We start from the raw sequence: 21,923 nt of genomic DNA on the forward strand, positions 1-21,923 counted from the left end.
ATCTTGTTAGATTTGAAATGTTTTGTAGGGAAGCTTTCATCCATAATCAGCACTTGGTTTCAGTGTTTTTTTATTTGGAGAAAGCTTACGATACCACGTGGAAGTATGGGATTTTAAATGACCTCCATGGCATGGGCCTTAGAGGTCGACTTCCTGTTTTTATATCTCACTTTTTAAGAGATAGATCTTTTAAAGTCCAGGTAGGATCGACTTTGTCTGACATTCACCCACAGGAGATGGGTGTGCCTCAAGGTAGTATCCTGTCTGTAACTTAATTTTCTGTGAAAATTAACAGCATCACCCATTTGTTTAACACCTGGTGTGGATTGCTCGTTATATGTCAATGATTTTCAGATTTGCTATAGATTGTCCAATATGAGTATTAATAATGTATGTTGCAACTTTGTTTGAATAAACTTCATCAATGGGCAACTGAAAATGGCTTTAGATTCTCAAAGGCAAAAGCGACAGTTTGTATGTATATCTGCCAGAAAAGAGGTCTCCACTTACATCCACAGTTGTTTTGGGGCAAAAATCCAATTCCAGTTGTGGAAGAGACTAAATTTCTGCGGGTTATATTTGACAGGAAGCTATCTTTTGTGCCCCATCTTAAATATGTTAAAAAGAAGGGCTTAAAAGCTTTCAGTATTTTAAAAGCTGGTTTGGGCATATATATTTTGGGCTTTGGTGCAATCAAAAAGTCCCATCTATATAAAGTTATATAATTCTGCATCTTGACCAAAAATAATTGAATGCCTCAAAAAACATGTCATTGACAATGGTAAACAGTGGCCTGGGAGGCTAATTATCTCTGATCATGGATGCAATATTTTTTTCTTTATTCCCCTTTATTCCCTGTTGGCCTTATCACAGTGATTATATTCATGCACATGATGGTGAAACCAAAATAAATAATAATTAAAAACTAGGAGGGGGATAAGTGAATTTATACACGTGAATACTCCATCAAGAGTCAAAGGGAACCTATACACGTTGATACCCTGTCAAGAGTCAAAGGGAACCTATACACGTGAATATGCCATCAAGGGTCAAAGGGAACCTATACACATGAATACTTCATCAAGGGTCAAAGGAAATCTATACACGTGAATACTTCATCAAGAGTCAAAAGGAACTTATATACGTTGATACTCTTGTCAAAGGGAACCTATACATGTTGATACTCCATCAAGAGTCAAAGGGAACCTATACACGTTAACACACTGTCAAGAGTCTTCCAGCCATTCCATTGTCAGGTTTCTCTTCTTCATCACTATTTTTGCACATCCAAAGTTAGCACGAGCAGGAGCCATTTGTAGGTTTGTGTGTGAGACAACAGTTTTGCTTTCAGGGTTGAACATGAGGATATCTCTCAGCACCTTTTCTCCCGATTCTCCACCGAGTATTAAAACCATCTGGTCATGTACGATCACTCCAAACCGTCTCCGAGTGAAGTTGGCAATTTTGGCGAAAACTCTAAATTTTAAATCAGTGGTTACTTCAATTACTGTTCCGTCAGTACAAAATATGAGTATTCTTTTGTCAAATGTCACACTCCTTGTGAGTTTACAGCACAATGGAAGATCTCCCACTATTGTGCAGCTCTGTGTACGAGTATCATACGACTGGATAGCTGCAGTTTCGTGTTCACCACGAAGAAGTCCACCAAATATCAATATCTTTTCTTTGGAAACAGCAGATGACATAGACCGCACAGGTTTTACCAAAGTACCCACTGTATACCAACAGCTTGTGCTGATGTTATATTCTTCGATATCAATCAGTGTCCTTTTCAGCTCATCATTCGTTTTGTCATCATATCCTCCAATAACAAAGAGAGACTCTCCCACTGCTACCATAGCATGCCTTCTGCGACCTTGAGCCATTGACGCGCACCTTTGCCACTGGTTGTACTCTGCAGAGAACCTAACAAGACTCTGCAGTCTCTGTGAACCGCCAGATACGTAAATATCATTTCCATATACACAACAAGCGTATTCTCGACCAAGTTTGTAGATCAGAGGACACAAAATAAACCACTTTTCCTGGCGGAAACTGTATCCAAGAACGTCGATGACTTTCTGACCTGATTGAGAGTAGCCACCAAGTACTACAAGTACCTCTTCGTGTAGTGCATGTTTTCTGTAAATGACCCTTGGAGAAACTATTTCATGGCGTCGTGCAGGAAGCATGTGGTAGCTTATTGCTTCTTTGACGATTTCTTGACACTTCTTACTGCTGGTGACTACCTCCAGGGAGTCTACATTATTGACAAGGTATTCAGAACTAACTAAAGGCAGACGAAGATGTTCAAAGAGATCTTCGAAATCAGATTTTCTTGCTACATCATCAGATTTATACCAGGTAAAAATAGCATCACATACTATTTCTTCATTTGCAACATTAAGCTCATCATGAGAAATAATCAACAGTAATTCGTCTTTATCTAAGCGGTTAAAATTATCTGTGTTCATAATGTCTTGAATGTTACTTAAGATGAATGAGAAAGATGTATGTTCAAGAATTTTACATCGGTGCATGGACGCCAATTTCCACATTGCAATGCAGTTTTCTGGATCTACATGATTCACCAAAAACAGTTCACACATTTGTGTAAGCATGCCAATTTGAAACATAGCTGATGCTTTTAGAAGGTCCTCAACATTTTCGGTATGAATATGACATTTTCCCAAATATAAAAACGACAGAACACTTTCGAATGTACTTGCTGACAAGTTCTGCAGCCGTACAACATTGTCCGTACATTCAATCATTCCAGAATAAAACATAGCATCGAAATATGGTGACATTGCTGCCAAAACAAGTTTGTGGCATTCAAACGTTGTATCCTTGACCTTCACTTCGATGTCTGTATGCCGTTGCTCTTTGTACATTCGGTGGATGTTCTCCATCATTTGGTGCGCGAATGTGTCAGACGCCATATTAGTCATTCACAAACAAACTACTGAAACAGAAAAAAAAGCATTACAAGCTAGTGTGAGTAATAACATAATGGGTAGCAGATGAATTCATGTGAACAGTGAACATATAATATTAACCAAAACCTCCACACATTCTAGTCTGATGCAAAATACTGATGTTTAAAAGTCCAGTGTAAGTTGTTGGTATGCATATTATGTATACACACTGCACAGTATATTTAATTTCAACAGACCATAAAAGAAGGAAATGCTTTATTTAATGACACACTCAATACCTTTTATTTACGGTTATATATATATATATGGTTAACGACCACAGATTTTAAGAGAGGAAACCCGCTGTCGCCACTTCATGGGCTAATCTTTTCGATTAGCAGCAAGGGATCTTTTATATGCACCATCCCACAGACAGGGTAGTACATACCATGGCCTTTGATATGCTAGTCGTGGTGCACTGGTTGCCTCTGTAGACCCATTGGTTTCAAGTTACTTGAATAAAGTAAAACTACAAAAGACCATGACTTACAGGCCTAATCAAAATTTTAACCAATATTTATTTTATTTTATTATTATTATTATTATTATTATCATTATTATTATTATTAGATGAAATCACTAGATTGAAAACCTAAAAACTATATTAGTATTAAGATGATCGGCTTCTATTTACAAACAACCATGATGAATGTCAACAGGATATCTGCATGTTATAGACAAAAAAAAACCAAAACAACAAAAACAATTACAATTAATTTGTTTTAATCCAGACATTTCTGAAACGGGCTATACTAAATCGATTAAAACTGATTGCATTTCAACAAATAACATTACACTAGTTTCATATTTTGCAATATTGAATAAGGTATAAGTATGTCTGAGTAATATACAGCTATTATACATGTAGCTTTGGAATCCATCATTACCATTTGCGGTTATATATATATATATTTTTTTTTTTGTCGTTTGTTATGTCATCTTGTAAGAACAATTCAGGGCTGATTTAGCTGCAGTTTGGTAGATACTTGGGTACTTCGGGTGATTGATTGTATTAAAAAAAAAAAGCATGTATTGGTTATGTGTATTGGCCTCAGTCACAAATTTTGTAGTATTTTGTATTAAAATATTTTTGTGCTGTCTATTTTGTCATTTTGTAAGAAACATTCTGGGCCCATAGACATGTAGCTGAAATTTGGTTGCCGTGTATACATGTAGGTCATGTGTATTGGCCTCTATTGCGAATTGTGTATAATTTATATTTGTAGGGCAGTTTCAGTGAAACTGACAGGTGAAATAAATTGAAATTGTAGATTTAATTTCTACTGCCTATTTACAAAAAATTGAATTAATCCAATGCCTACTTTCAGAGGAATAGGGATTTTTAATGTTGACCCCGGCCTGTTTTTGGAGAAAAAAATATATTTCTAAAACCTGAAAATCAGTGCTACTAGAGAAGTTTTTAACTTACACAAATGTTGTTTTCACTGTTATAATCTACCCATTAGAGTGCAATAAACTGTTGATTTACATTTTTTTGTCATTTTTGAACTTTTTCAGATAAAAAAGTAGTTTGTTTTATTTAACGACACCACTAGAGCACATTGATCTTTTTATCTATCATAGATTTGGCTATTGGACGTCAAATATATGGTCATTCTGACACTTTTTTTTAGAGGAAACCCGTTGTCGCCACATATGCTACTATTTTACGACAGGCAGCAAGGGATCTTTTATGTGCGCTTCCCACAGGCAGGATAGCACAAACCATGGCCTTTGTTGAACCAGTTATGGATCACTGGTCAGTGCAAGTGGTTTTACACCTACCCATTGAGCCTTGTGGAGCACTCACTCAGGGTTTGAAGTCGGTATCTGGATTAAAAATCTCATGCCTCGAATGGGATCTGAACCCAGTACCTACCAGCCTGTAGACTGATGGCCTAACCACGACGCCACCAAGGCCGGGGTTTTTTCCAGATAAATTCTCCAAATGAAAGATATAAATTTTTTGCACTGTTTGTATATTTAAATCTATGAAGTTGACCAAAATAAAATGTATATGTTAGGATTAATCATTTACTGCCCCCCCCCCCCCCCCCCCCCCCCCCCCCCCGCCAACACACACATAGGGCCTACACACACTCTCTCCTAACCAACTACCAAACTTAAATTGGCCCATAATGTGTGTTTTGTTTTAAGAAACAGAAATAACACTTTTAAAAAAACACACATAAAAAAACTGTGACATAGCTGCTTTAGGTAGTACTAAACCAAATAACTTCCGGCTGGGTCAAAGTGCGAGGAGTTTTAGCCATAAATGTTACTACTGTCATCTATGGGATTTGATTTGGTAGTACAATGTATATACACCCTATAGCACATATTCAGTGCATAATAAAAAAATATTATGATTTTGTCGTTTTATATAATTAAATTATACTGGTTGATTAATTAGCCTCCATTCGACCATGCAAGTTCACAATGACCTTGCCCTTGACAATAATCACTGTACATGGCTGAGGAGTAGTTGGTTTTGGCCTATAATTCATACTGTAAAGATTTCAACAATTTCTTTTTACATGGTATTTGACTTGCCATAAACAACTGCTCTTAAATATGGTATTATATATAGGCAACCTGAACTAAGATTTTAATAGCAATTTATTTTTATATTAAAAATAGCATGTGCCAATAGTGGGTTAATGTCTTTAGTTGCCATTAACATAGTTAATTTTTCATGTATGAAATTCTGAAAACTCAAAATTTGTAAAGAACTTGATTTTGAGATATTTATAGGGTGCTAAGTTATATGTTAGACAAATTTGTAGTTTTATGCAAAATTTAAAGTAAATTTGAAGAAAAACTTTACCAAAAACATAATTAAACTTGTTGTCACTAATAATTGTGCCTTAAATTCTGTTCTTATTTATACATAACAATAAGCTTGTTAAACATATATTTAGATCCCCAGATCAATTTTGTTTCTAATAATCACTTATTTTACTAGATTCAGAACCAATGTTTTCAGATTTGATTATTTGCCTTGGATTAAGTTGATAATTTATTTTATTGTTAAAGCTGTATTACCCAATGTTACTAGCTAAATAAAATGCTGGATTACAGACTGTAGGAGTACATCCAATATACATATTGTATTCATCTGGATTAGAAAATAATGCAAGAAAATAGATGTTCGGGTAATTATGTCATTTTAAAATAGGTGGGTTTTTTCAGTAATTAATCAAAAATAAATGTGTGAAAGCTGCATGATAATTCCACATATCACAACTATTAAAACCCCCAACTACAGTAGGCTATAAATAAAATATAGTCAGGAATATTGGTAGCTGCCAATGGTTTTGATGGTTCATTATGAAAATCAGCATGGCCGATGGATATGAAATTCTCACACCTGGTAACTTGAAGACACCCACACCCAGCACACAGAATTTCTTCCCAACACTAATGTTCAAGACATTAAGTCATTACTTCATAAAGGTACAGTCACGTTGGTGTTTCTTTCCTCAGACAGTGTAATTTTTTTTAATACTGATATTTCTTTGATGTGCCTGTTAAGGTCTTCATAATCTAGGGGTCAATCAAGTGCATGTGTTTTAATGGAATTCTTTAAAGGGGTAGAGGTACTCTGACTATCTTTGTTGTCTCTACATATATACCTGAGTACACACCCAACTGACAGTAAATATCTTCAGGAGTTTTATTTTAAAACATTTTGTTGTTTAATACTACATATTGCATTTGTACAAAACTGTATGCAAATATATATGTCTTTTGAGGTGTACATTATATTAGGTTGCACTGTAGAAACAATGGTTTCAGTGAGGTTGTCAGTTTATGTTTAGAATTAATACACCAGATCCTGGTTGTCATAAAGACACAAAGCTGGACTCTTTTTGAAAAATGTATGTTATCAGTATAGGTAGTACTAAAACAAATAACTTCCAGCTGGGTCAAAGTTCGAGGTGCACCCAACTTTTGATAGAGAAGTGAATACCACAAATCCTGTGATTGGTGATAAATGTGAGTGTGTTGGTTGTAAAAAATAATAGTTTCATCTGGGTAATAAAAAAATGCAATTTTGTTTCATCTAGTACCACTGTGTTAAGTAGTCTTGCACTTGAAACATGCATGGGGTACCTGTAAAAAAAAAAGTACTTGAATTTTGTGTGGAACTAGGGTAGTCATAGATACTACCTGTTATCTCAGAAATGAGCAGTTTGACCCCTAATTTTTTCTGATTTACTTTAAGTATGACGGGTGGTAGTATTTATATCCATGGTGTTTATGTCAATTGATACACTGCAGGTAGGAGTTTTAGCCATACGTTATTATTGTCGTCTGTGGCATTTGATTTGGTAGTATACACCCTTTAAGAGTACATAGTAACAGCAACCATGCATGCAGATTCTATTTAGGTAATATTTTATTTTGTCTTGCCATATTAATAAATAACATTTTCCATGTTAATAAAGCAGTAAATGACTAATCCTAAACTAAACATTTTATTTTTGTCACCTTCATAGATTTAAATATACAAAAAAAAATAATTAAATGTAAATTTACAATATTATTGTTATAACTTGACAACTTCTCAACTTAAACTCACTTTGGAGTTTTAAAAATGAAAAAAACCCTGCCTGAATGGGTCTGGACATAACATTAGAAATCCCAATTCTTCCGGAAGGAAGCATCGAAGTAGTTCAAGAATTTGACACTTTGATGTAGATGGGCAGTAGAAATTAAATATAGAATTTCAAAAGATTTTACCTGTAAGTGTTATAGAAATTGACATACAATCCGAAAATCTCGTTATGGCCAATACACATAACCTATACACATCATTTTTTAATACAAGCAATCCCCCTAGTCGGCCTAACTGCGTACTACATTTCAGCTGTATGGGCCCAGAATGTTTCTTACAAAATGACCAAACAAATTGCACAAAAAAAAATTAATTTTTAAATTTTAAATTTTTAAATCAAAATACTACCAAATTCGAGATTGAGGCCAATACACATAACGTATACAATCAATCCCCCAGAAGTACCCAACTACATACCAAATTTCAGCTCAATCGGCCCAGAACTGTTCTTACATGATGACACTACAGAGACGACAATAATAATAATAATAATAATAATATAACTGCAAGCGGTAATAACAGATTCCCAAGCTCTAATGGCTGTACATTACTCAGACATATTTATATGTTATTTAATTGTAGCAATAATTATCCAACCCATATACACACACATACTGTAACCTAACCATTTACCAAATTTCAATCAAATCGGCCCAGAACTTAATTTACAAACAACAATACAGAGCCTGGTCGGGCTGCTTGTACTCTCTTGCACTTGCTCAGCATGGGCGGTCCTTCTCCAACCCCCATCCCTTTTCTATCTTGGACGAAGGAGCCGACGTACGTTGTCATCTGCTTGCTACAACACCTTGCTCCAAGTGTGCAGGTTAAACCCTATGGCCTGACTTGAACTGACCTCGATGACAAACTCTATTTTTGTCTCCAGCTAAGGCTATTTTTTCCGCTGCTAGATCGCAATGCTACTTGACGTGTCGCCGTGTGCTCTCGACTTGCCTGCCCCCCCCCCCCCCCCCCACCTGGGGGGACTTAGGCAAGCTTTGGAATGTTATTGGAGTTCCGTGTTGCGTACACCGGGTCACGGGCGACCGTGACTGGTGTACGGGGACGCGGATACCAAGAAGAGGAGCAGAAGAGGAGGAAGGAAGAAGGAACGTGTGCCAGGGGCGGCTCAAGGGGGACCAAAGCGGGCGGCTCAACTGTCAGCGGCGGTCCCTTCTGCGTCGCCACTCCCAACGACTCTGCCGAAGAGGACGAAGACGCCACCGGCCAAAATGACCTCGGACATAACGAGCGACTTGCTGAACACCGCCATGGCCCAGTCGCCGCCGCCTCCCGTGAAGTCTACTTCCATGCCTGCTCCGGTGCAGCGGTCGACTATACAGACTGCTCCCGTTGAGCCGCATGTCGCTGTTGTTGGTGCGAGGGCGGCTGGAAAGAGGAAAGCGTCATCTCCTACAGTCCAGCCAGTCCGACAACCGAACCCCCCTGCACGCAAGGACGACTGGCACTTAGCCCTGGGAAAACTGAAGACACAGTACCACGACTTCGTGCAGGGAGACACTACAGATACGGGGAAGCTGAGGGGCAGGTTCTCCAATCAGGACTGGAAACCACTACCAGATGGATGCCACTATGAGCTCCACACACTCAGGCTGCAAGAGAACAAGACGGGACTCGTCGTGACCACCGGCGCCAGAAGACGTACCGCCAAGCGATTCTACTGACAGACATGGATAGCCACACCATTCATAGAATCACCAAGACGATCTGTGGCGCCGGCTACGAAGTCGTCATTGAGAACTTGGCCACGAATCGACATCTGCTCCCGTCGACGAGTGTGACACCGCTCCTCGGCTCGCCATAGGCTCAACCTCCGCACCCTAACGGCCTTAACGAGGCCACTCACATGGACATATAGATCGGACTTTAAATATTTAAACCTTCGTTCAAAATTTTATGTAGAAATTACTTCTTTTTAAAACAAATATTATTAAATAGTCCGATCCTCTCTTCTTTCTCTTATTTATTTTTGGACTGTCCTTCTAAAATGCTCCAAATTATATAAATATTTGGCCGAGCAGTCAATTCATGTCCATTTTCACACACACACACACACACACACACACACACACACACACACACACACACACACACCTCCCCCCCCATCCCAAGTCTGGCCACCGATCGTATCGGAGATCGGACTCTGAATGGGCGTTTTTAAACTAGTTATCTATCTATCTAATTTCTTTTTGACCGCCCGATCTAATCTAGCGACCAAATTTAATGTATATAATTTTCTTTATTAATTATATTAATTAGAGATGCGCATCAAAATTTTCCCCTTAATTGTTTTTATTTTCTGTCCCGAAGCAAGTCACTGGCTATCCAGAGACAGGCCCCGGGACGGACATGCTCAAAACTCTAATGGTATATGAGCATGTTAAAAATGTTCGCACTCGCACCCAGCTAAGGCTATCTGCAGCTGCATTTTGGCAATAAATTGTATTTGTTTTTGCTGGTAGTGTTTTTCTTTTATCTTGTCATGCCAACAATTCATGCTTGACGTGTTTGATATTTCACATGATAATAAAGCAGTGAATGAGTAATCCTAACATATAAATTCAATTTCTGTCACTTTCATAGATTGAAAGATACAAACTGCACAAATATGTGCAATTTTCATTTGCAAAATCTATCTTAAAAATTTCTAAAATAAAACAAACGTAAATCAACAGTTTATTGCGCTCTAATGGGTAGATTATAACAGTGAAAACAGCATTTGTGTAAGTTAAAAACTTCTCTAGTTACACTGATTTTCGGGTTTTAGAAATTATTATTTTTTCTAAAAACAGGCCAGGGTCAACATTGGAAATCCCTATTCCTCCGAAGATACGCATTGGATTAATTCAATATTTTGAAACTTTTTTGTAGATAGGCAGTAGAAATTAAATCTGCAATCTCAAGATATTTCACCTGGCCAATTAGCTTGGGAACCTAATAATAATAATAATAAATATAACCGCAAGCGATAATGACAGATTATCAAGCTATAATAGCTGTATATTACTGAGACATATTTATGTTATTTAATTACAGCAATAATTACCCATCTCCACAACCCACATACATACACACACATATACTGAACAAAATAAGAAACTTCCGCTAACTTTGCTTGAACATAACTTGATGAAAACAAACCGGGGGAAAATTATTATATATGCGTTTAAAGAGTGTTCCATGATGCATCGTTTGGTGCAAAAATCATGGCCATAGGTTAACAGAAACTGGGAGAAATTTTGACCAAGTGTTGTAGGGGTTAAAAAAAAAAAAACCCACTTAATAACGGGTATGACCACCTCTTGAATTGACCACTGCAGTGCATCGCAGGCGCATAGAATTGACTAAAGTGTTGATTTCTGCCTGTGGAATATTGTTCCATTCCTGAATGAGCGCTTGACGAAGTTCGTTGACGTTAGCGGGTGGGTTGGGACAACGCCTCAATCGTCTGTCCAGACTATCCCAGACATGCTCGATGGGGTTGAGATCAGGACTTTTAGCGGGCCAGTCATCAATGAAATCAATGTTATTTGTCCTAAAAAAAATTACAGTGTCTCCAGCTGTATGAGAGGTGGCATTATCGTGCTGAAAAATCGAGATGTTGGCGTTGTTATGGAACAGAGGAATGACGTGATGAGCGACGCTCGACTAGAACTCCCAACATGCCTTGCAACGTCTTCTGTCGACATGCCAGCATCAAGCATGCCAGTCGCCCGTTCGCGTAAATTATTGGGTATTCTTGGTATACTAAAAATGCTACAATGTAAAAAACGTTAATTTGTTTAACAAATTTTTAAAGGTTTTCGTTCACTTGACAACAATGTCATTAAGACAAGTAAAACAAATTGACCGAATACTACACGGGACATGTCGAACCATGCATGCACGTGCAAATTGAATTTCACGTTGTCGACGATTAACAGTGCAAAATAACCTATATAATTTCATTACACAATGAATTCTTTAACACAACAAATACTATATGTACAAATCGGAAGTTTCTTTTTTTGTTCAGTATACATGCACACACTGTCACTTAATTATTACTCAGACTTACTTGTGTTATCTAATTACATCAATAATTACTCCCACCCCCTAACCAACATACAGGCACATATTGTCACCTAACCAACTACCACATTTCAGCCAAATCTTGACAGAACTTAATTTACAAATAACAATAATACTTGGGAAAAAAAAAAAAACCCCACACACCCACACACACACATATAACCGTATACTCATATTTGAGTTTAGCCTTTAAAGGCCAGGACCCGGTTTGATGAGCATGGTTATAAGCTGTGACAGAAAACAGCTGTACTATCCACTGCATGGTTACAGCCGTGCGCACGTAACAAAATTATGACAACTCCGCGGTTTTGAGGCCACGATACCAAAATGCTCAATGTCTCAAGGCACCACACCATGCCACCATTTGTCGTGTCATTAGTAGCTGTAGCAGCTTAATATAGTCCGGCTTAGGAAATAGTTCTTCATTAAAAAATAAAAATAAAAAATTGATAGAAGCTTCTTTCGAACTTTTCTTTTGAAGATCCGTGGTAGGTTGACCCAGGCTTGAAAATTAACATGAAAACCATGGTCGCCAGCAGGGCCAGCTGAAGAAATATCTTACTGGCCCTTCTAAAATTCAACTAGCCCTCCAGTTAGCACATTGAAATTTAACCGAAGAGCCAAAATCAAAACCTATGAATAAAGAATAAATTTAAAATTTATATAAAAAACATGTTATTAAGTTTTAAACCCATACCAACTCAAATAAAAATAAATTGAAAACGAAATCCAGTATAAATTTTAAAAAAGTTACTTTACAAAGTGCCATTACATTATACATATTCAATCTCATTTTTAATACATTGTCTCTGAAGGAAAATATAATGCAGTACAAAGAGACTAAAGGTAGAACTGCATGCTCTTTAGTCAACTAGTCTGGGAGTGGCAATCCTTTTTGTGGCGATGCAAGAGGGATGGAATAAACTGTGGCGATGCAAGAGGGGTGAAATTCCCAGAAAATTATTCCCTGGGGAGTGGCTGTTCTCCTACAGACGAGACACTAGATAGAGATCCATGGAATCATACCCATTCGACCCTGCTTTGTGCAGAGATACGGCCATAATCATGTATTACGGTTTTGTCATTCAGATTAACTTGGATGTTCAATCAATTGCCTTAACCCATGGAGTTTCATGGTAATTTGTAAAATAAAAAAGTTTTAATTTACACTGAAACTTTTACCCCAATAAAATGTTATTTAAAATAATATGGGTTTACAACTTAATACATTATTTTGGCGCTGTCAAAATATATAGCATGTTCTGTCTTCTTGTGCCAGATCTGTAGTGTGTTTTGTCATATTCGAGTCAGTAACAGTGTTTCTTTTTTAACTAGTATCATACTCGCCATAATTGATGGTCGCTAAACGGATTACCTTTGTAAAATTCTTAGTCCCCCTTTGCCAATAAAGGTTGCCACGGGCGACTGGGCGACTGCTAATTTTCAACGCTGTTGACCGTTATAATATTTAAATAACCCAGTTTTTGTAAATTATTTGTTATTGTTATTATTGTTATTATTAAGTAACAGCATTTCTAAGTGTGGAATGCAGTCACATGGAAATGGCTGCAAAGGTGCTAAATGAGAATGTGCTCTAGCTTAGGGGTGGATAACTAGACCATTTTGTGGTCAACCTGTTTCGATTTTTTAAATGCCACTCGACAAGTGACCACAGCTTGAAAAGGTGGTTGTCACTTATTCGTTGTGATATTATGCTGTTTATGACACTACTTATTCTGAGGTAATATTTGCTTTGAAATGGATGGAGGGTGTAATGCTGGTGTGCAACCCCAAGCAGGATAGCACGTGCCAGACTATATTTAGCTGCGACAGGTAGATCTAACCTCAGGATTTCCCTGCAAACTTCCGCTTTGTTTCCACCATCGCCTAAGCACAGGCGACTGGCTTAGCCATATTTTATATATATATATATAGCCAAAGGGAGGGTCGTGGCCTCTCCCTCACACTTGTCCTTCCCCACTCCACCTTTTATATTTTTCTGTGGCCCCATAACACAACTTATAGACAGTGTGGTTGGCCCCTCCCCAATGTGAGTTCCCTTGCACAATTCAAAATCCTGGCTGTGCAGTCACTCAAACAAAAACCCACCGTAGTAAATTCTGTTACGATTGTTAGACAGGCCTGGGATGCTTTTCCCGTCCCATCCAGTGCTCTACAACTGGTTTGTCAAATGTCATGGTATGTGCTGTCCTATACTTGGAAAAGTAATTTATGATATATTCTTTGCTGCTACTGGAAAAATGTAGTGGGTTTTCTTTAAAAAAATATTGTTCAAAATCATCGATTAATTAATCAGTATGCTCTAGTGATGTCGTTAAACAAACAAACAGAGAGAAAAAAAAAAACGACCTCCAACTGTTTCCTCCATTTGTTCAATGATGGGCTCAGTTTAAAAAAAAAAAAACACCATGTAAGTAACTTTATTGAAAGTGAGTTAGGCTTATTGTTTAGGCCTTGCTAAAGATATGACCTGCTCAGGCCCATAGTAACGATATGTCAAGTGTGCGTGTGTAGGCTATGTGTTTGGGATACACAATGTAATAGAGCACAACAAAGTGAATGGTTTGGACCACAAGTAGGGGGCACAGCAGAAACTGTACTACAAATGAGTAAAATAAAGACAGGGTAGCACATACCACGGCCTTTGATATACCAGTTGTGTTGAACTGGCTGGAACAAGAAATAGCCCAATGAGCCCACCGATGGCGATCGATCCCAGATATAGGCAGACCGCGCATCTGGAAGGCGCTTTATCCTTAGTCTACGTCCACCATCCATTACAAATAAAACAACACACAACACATGGCAGTTTGAAAACAAATTATGAAATCGGTAAATGCGCCGAACACTTCTTTTGACAACTGCAAAAAGAAATGGCTTCAATTTGGCACTTTCATAAAACAGCTCATGACTTACATGCGACGGTTTTGATATATATATTTTTTAACTTTTTCTATTTTTTTTCACATTTGATAAAATGGGCAACATTGCACAATACTATCCATTTTTTTTTTACAGAATATAAATTAGGCAATGATAGCATAAACTACTAAACTATACAAGACTTGATATTTAATTTTACTTGTCATTTTAATGAACAAACGTATGCAATATTCCTATTCAAATTGATCGATCTTGTGTGTGTGTGTGTGGCCGTGTATGTAAGAATAATTGAGAGAGAGAGAGAGAGAGAGAGAGAGAGAGAGAGAGAGAGAGAGAGAGAGAGAGAGAGAGAGAGAGAGAGGCTAGTTATTATATTATTGTTGTTATTGTTACTGTTGTGTTACGTATTTTTAAAGGGGGGGGGGGGGTAGTCATCTCGTTACATGGAGAGGGGTGTAAAAATCCCAATTTTGCGTTATGTAATTGTTGAACGACTCCCTAACATACCAGTAACGTCAATGGTATGTTCCGTTTAATAATTTATGACTTGTTACTTGTACCATATTAGTAACAACTATATTTAAAACATGGATTTCATGTATGAATTAATATTTATTTAACCATGGCATAGTACGTGCATTGAATACTATAGTTATAGTTGGGTACTACTGAATCATGTGTACATCTATGAATAACTTACCACATGTATTAGTTCTTGGATGTTTGTTTTCCTCGCTGAATTATTTACACACCATCCAACAATCTCTTGGTTTGTTATATCGTCAGAACAGCAATCAATTGTTGGAAACAACATGATTGATCGCGTTTACCACGAAAACGATCGGACTATATGGTTACAATATATGTTCTTCTACTGACATTTTTTTATATTTAACGTGGAAGAAGATTTCCTTGATTAACAGACAGAAAACGCTATTTTCAAATGACGCGTAGCAATCACACGGCGTTAAAAACAAGGCGCAGTCGTCAAGGTAACAACAAATGTCAACAAAATCTGTCCAAGTCAATACTTGCTGGCTTAATCGACATCTGCATTTAACTTAGTTCACCTGCTGCTGGGATCAAACTATATCACTATATCGATTGTGTCCCACACAAACGTCTGCACAGCAAACAACAGAGATACTAAACAAAAAAAGAAGAAGACGGACACTAAACCGAATACGGCTGTTTCTAGACTATTCTAAGAGCTAGGGGTAGGGGTGTTTATTTAACCTGAAAGGTCCAAAAGATCTGAGGGTATTTTTGAATGCCCTATTATATGTAGTTTATAGAATGAGGTTTCTTAGATGCCAAATCTATGCCGATTTTGAAAAAAATGTTGATGTTTTTAATAACGGTGTTGAAATCTGCGCCATGAAAGAATTAGGGGTATTTTGGACCCACGCTTAAAATCTGGGCCATTTTTTGGTCAATATTCTCTTATTTCTGAGAAAATGCGGTTTTTCAAATCTTTTAAACTATTTTTGTATACTTCTGTGTACATGGAAGAGGAAAACAACAGATTTAGTTAACTAGTTCCGACATATCCTATATAATGCAGTGGCGGATCCAAGGGGGTGGGGGTGGGGGGGGGGGGGGGAGGGGTGAATAGGGTGGCTAGCCACCCCCTCCCTTCCTGGGCATTCCGTTTGCAAAAATAATATGCATCGCCCTGTTGTCAATCAGGTGTACAATTGAACCGAATATGGCTTTCATCGGTAAGGACAACATTAAATCGTTTTCTATATACTCTTCAAAAAAAGTAGGGGAACCTAAAATATTAATGTTAATATCAACTATTAGACCGAACATACGTTTTAACCACAGACATCCTAGTAAAGCACGTTCAGGTCTGTTTGTCAACACACCGAAACACATTCCATAGTTTACACGTGCATCACGCAGTTTCCCCGTACACGTACGTGGGGTGTCATTCTCGATTTTGACAATTTCCAGGAAGGTCTAATCACTGTGGAACATTATTTCTGTCGATCTTTTTCATTCTGTTGATCATACAGTTGTTATTGTTTTGTTTTTAGTAATTTTTATTGTTTGAATTTGCGATGCGGCGTATACAACGCGATGGGCATCTACGGGCTATTGACATGCTGCAAACGGACAGAAGTCAGTGTGAAGTGGCCAACACCTTCAATGTTTCGAAGTCCGTGATTAGCAGACTCTGGAATAGGTACCAACAAACCAAAAATGTTGACGATCGACCCCGTTCAGGTCATCCCAGGTCAACGACAGGAGTACAGGATCGATTCATCCGTAACCAGGCTCTAAGAAATCGAGGTCAAACTGCAAATCAAATTGTTGCAAACCTTCATCAGGCTACTGGTGTCCGAGTTACGGGTCAGACGATTAGAAATCGTCTTTATGCAGCCCATCTTCATTCTCGACGGCCCCGGGTTGTGCCTACCTTGACAAATCGTCACATTGCCCACAGACGTGAATGGTGTAGGGAGCGTCAGAACTGGGGTATTCGTCGCTGGTCACGTGTCATGTTTTCAGATGAGTCCCTATTCACTTTGGAGTTCCTTGACAGGCGTGGTCGGTCTGACGACGACGAAATGAACGGCACGCCAACGTCACAATGCGATTTCATGACCGATATGAGGTGGATCGGTTATGGTGTGGGGTGGTATCACTGTAACTGACATTGTGCAAGGAAGGGTCACTGGGCAGTACTACCGGGACAACATACTGACACCCTTTGTCGTCCCGTTTGCTAGGCGTGTGGGTCGACGTTTTGTTTTCCTGGATGACAATGCCTGTGCTCACCGTGCACGAATCGTCAATGCTCACTTCCAGCAGCACAACATCTATCGAATGCCATGGCCAGCAATGAGCCCAGACCTTTCCCCCATTGAACACGTCTGGGACATGATAGGGAGACGTGTGCGTCAGCGTCAAAGACCGCCGACCACGTTAGCGGAACTTGGCCTGGCGCTGCAAGAGGAGTGGAACAGATTCCCTCAAATGGCCATTGGGAGACACATACGTAGTATGCCTCGTCGACTGAATGAATATCTGACACATCGTGGTGGTATCACCCACTACTGATAAAAAACAAACCCGTCAACTTTCAAATTTCACTTCTGACCCCAATCGTCCTTCAAGATCTTTGGTGGTCATAAAAACTACTGTAATACTGAACTACCGGTTGTAATGTTTGCCCAATTAACAATCTAATTAAAATTAGCTCCACTATTACATGTGGATCTAACACCAGCCAGTTGGAGCTCATGTCCACCAATCAAAACCTTACTTGCAGAATCCTGCCAGTGATTTAAAAATAATTTGAAAACATTCCGAATGTAAAATTGAAGACTGATAACCCACCCCGTACGTATTGGTATGGTTCGCTGCACTGTGGCCACTAAAATAGACTCGCCCGATATTTTTAGAATTTGTATGCTCCCAAATAACGTTATAAAAGGCGAAGTGTGATTGGTCAATATTTAAATTATTATTTACAGACGAAATGTTACCTGGACATTGGGGACTACGCAGTGTTGTTAGCAATCCGATTAAAATTAGTTCTACTGGTCTAAATAAGGCATTAGTAATTCACATGAAACATATCGTATACCCTCAGGATAATTCGGAATGTTTTCAAATTATTTTTAAATCACTGGCAGGATTCTGCAAGTAAGGATTTGATTGGTGGACATGAGCTCCAACTGGCTGGTGTTAGATCCACATGTAATAGTAGAGCTAATTTTAATTAGATTGCCCAATTAATTCACTATTATCATATACCATTCCCCACAGCTAATATACCTTACAATTTTGGCCAATTTTCTTTTTTCAATTTTACGGAATTATTAATTAGGAATTAGATTCCCGGAAATAAGTGAAATAAGGCTCTAAAATGTCCACAATGCGGAAAGTTCAGGGGGCTTTGCCCCAGGAACCTTCGCCATGGCTCAGCCCCCACCAGTTCACTCCATCCCAATCCAGCCACCCCCTCTTATTATTTTCTAGATCCGCCACTGCTGTGGCATCAGAGTTTCCTGCAGGAAATACACTCGTGGAATACAGAAATCAGAAAAACACATATATGTAGTTTTGTCTTTGTATTAGCTGGTACCGGCCTCGGTGGCGTCGTGGCAGGCCATCGGTCTACAGGCTGGTAGGTACTGGGTTCGGATCCCAGTCGAGGCATGGGATTTTTAATCCAGATACCGACTCCAAACCCTGAGTGAGTGCTCAGCAAGGCTCAATGGGTAGGTGTAAACCACTTGCACCGACCAGTGATCCATAACTGGTTCAACAAAGGCCATGGTTTGTGCTATCCTACCTGTGGGAAGCGCAAATAAAAGATCCCTTGCTGCCAATCGGAAGAGTAGCCCATGTAGTGGCGACAGCGGGTTTCCTCTCAAAATCTGTGTGGTCCTTAACCATATGTCTGACGCCATATAACCGTAAATAAAATGTGTTGAGTGCGTCGTTAAATAAAACACTTCTTTCTTTCTTTCTTTGTATTAGCTGATTCGGTAGATAGGCTGACCCCTTAGTTTGCCCCTCAATATCAGGTACAAAAAGGTTGGTATGATGTATAAGCCGACTTAACATTTATATTTCTGAACCAGACAAAAATACAGATATATCTAATTGAGATAATGTCTGTCTTGTGCTACACTGTTTCCAACAGTTAATCGCAGGTATTTGTTTTGGTGAACCGATCAAATACTATTTTAATAAAGATTTCAAGTATACTAAAAAAAAGAAAGTTTTTTAAAAATAATCCCCTAATATGGGATAACATTGATGTGATGTTCTTTTATTAATATCTTTCTCGAATGAATCTCTAGATTATAAAATTCTATGTAATTTTGTTTCATGAAGGCAGTGTAAATATTATTTAGCACCAAAGTTATATAATTGTCATGGTGTTCCGTAGAAAGCAAAAAAGCATCAGTTATAACCAATTAAATCTACAAATAAGGATAAAATATCAGTTGGGTTACTATCATTTTCAGCTGATTCCAAATTATATACAATTATAACATAACAAATAGATTGTAAACTCAAAACGGAATTCTTTCAAAACGGGACGTTTTTCATGGTCCCCTTTTAAACATCAGTACAAAAGAGAACCTCTCTAAACTGGATACCCCTTAAAACCAGACATTTTACTTGGTCCTGAGCGTCTCCGGTTTAGGGGGTTTCACTGTACACATTTATTTGAATTATTTACATAACACAATGGAATCCATCAGTGAGCACTAATATAGAATTAAGAACTAATATCAGTATTAATTTATAAATACTGAACATTAGTCGAATAGGAAACTATCACAGACTTTCTGACAGGTGGCGTTAATGCACTATACACTATAGTGTGTATAATAACGACGCGACCCCTATGGGGGAGATAATTTCTGGGCCTTCGCCATTATATGCAAAAAGTGACTATTGTTGATTGTTTGGAAGAGGATTTGACATTTCAAATAACAATAATGCGTATAAAATTATATAGAAATAGTGATAGTACGACTACGACATTCATGTTTGGTTTTCAGCGCTTTGACAGAACACACTAAAAATACACAAACTCACTTTGTTAATGTCGCCTCTCTAAATAACACTTGTTTTGTTGCCCATTGTCGGTTACCTTGATGGAGTGATATTTCAATTAACAATTAGGTTCGCCCAGTTTGGTTGGGATGACTGTGAATGTGTATCTTCGACTAAGCTATAATATACACATGTGGAGGCAACTTGAGAGTAATCAGCGTTCTGGACCGGGCATTAAAAGTAATTGCAATGATGCTCTTCTTCAAAAGTTACATAATTTGTATAGTCAGTGTGTTTCTTTTTTAATATGACCAATGAAGTAATAAAGTGTTTGTTTATAAATGTGTTTAATTAGCATGTCACTGTAATCAGAATGTGTGTAGGCTTGTGAGTCACTTGACTGACGGCAGTATGAAAACAACCAATCAGCGCATTACATCGCTCATTAATATTAACTAGGTGACAATGTTTTCCGGAAACTGAAAGTTCTGGTATTCTTCCCTGACCACAGATTAAACTAACATCATTACTCTTTGTACTACCTATCATTTGTTCCTAATCAGTGAGAACAAAGAAACCATTAGACGCGTGACATTTCAACACTTGTGTAAACGATAAAACCCTGAAAATTTGCTATAATAATAATAATATGGTCGCTTTGACGGGATGGAAATGCACTAAAAATAAGCAATGGGACTGACTTTACTGGTCTTAATCCACAATAGCGGGGTGGAAATATTCCGGTCTTTAAAAAAGGGGTCTTAATACCGGGGTGGTCGTTAGGTGTGGTTTTACTGTATCACATTTTCGTAAACACCGAAATTTTATTTATTTTCTTAGACAGTTTTTGTTGACTTCTGTATTGGCCAACCCCTGTTCTCATGGTGGTATTTAGTTGGCTAATACATATAGAATACTAAACGAGCTTGCCTGTCATACCATTTTTATGAAACGAGTGAACAGTTTTGGTATCTGACTCGCTTTCGCTCGTCAGATACCGATACTATTCACGAGTTTCATAAAAATGGTATGACAGGTAAGCTAGTTTAGTATTTTATTTATTACAAACCACCTGCAAACAAGCCACAACGCACAAGTAAGCAAACGTGAAGACCTACTACACATTATTTTTCTACGAATTGGGTCAGCAAGTGATCTACGTCACACGTAAACTTAAATGACGTCACAATGAGCAACGAGACATCAACAATGTAAATAACAAATCCCCTTACCCACCCCCATTGCTGACAAAGGAAGCTGCGGTGATCAGAATAAGCATTGCCACCCACCCATAGTTTAAAGGTAAATCAAGAACTACACTACCATCTCACCCACCACAACCCCCAGCATCTTTTATGACCAACCGGCGTCGTGGTTAGGCCATCGGTCTACAGGCTGGTAGGTACTGGGTTCGGATCCCAGTCGATGCATGGGATTTTTAATCCAGATACCGACTCCAAACCCTGAGAGAGTGCTCCACAAGGCTCAGTGGGTAAGTGTAAACCACTTGCACCGACCAGTGATCCATAACTAGTTCACAACAAAGGCCATGGTTTGTGCTATCCTGCCTGTGGGAAGCGCAAATAAAAGACCCCTTGCTGCCTGTCGTAAAAGAGTAGCCTATGTGGCGACAGCGGGCCTCCTCTAAAAAAACCAGTGTCAGAATGACCATGTGTTTGACATCCAATAGCCGATCATAAGATAAAAAATCAATGTCCTCTAGTGGAGTCGTTAAATAAAACAAACTTTACTTTTATGACCAGTGCATCATGTAACTGGTACCTAAACTAACATAAAAT

At 38.3% G+C, this 21,923-nt stretch overlaps 1 protein-coding gene across 1 annotated transcript; it reads right to left on the reverse strand.

The window, feature by feature from the left end:
- Positions 1–931: 931 nt before the first annotated feature.
- LOC121382655 (kelch-like protein 24) lies at positions 932–15,575 on the reverse strand. The gene is made up of 2 exons (XM_041512189.1): positions 15,296–15,575; positions 932–2,965 (listed from the first exon to the last, which is right to left on the reverse strand). Exon 2 carries the CDS (start codon positions 2,949–2,951, stop codon positions 1,227–1,229), a length of 1,725 nt encoding a protein of 574 aa, XP_041368123.1. The 5' UTR covers positions 2,952–2,965; positions 15,296–15,575; the 3' UTR covers positions 932–1,226.
- Between the last annotated feature and the right edge of the window lie 6,348 nt (positions 15,576–21,923).

The sequence above is a fragment of the Gigantopelta aegis genome, chromosome 10 (genome assembly GCF_016097555.1).
Source record: "Gigantopelta aegis isolate Gae_Host chromosome 10, Gae_host_genome, whole genome shotgun sequence".
NCBI classification, from domain to species: domain Eukaryota; kingdom Metazoa; phylum Mollusca; class Gastropoda; order Neomphalida; family Peltospiridae; genus Gigantopelta; species Gigantopelta aegis.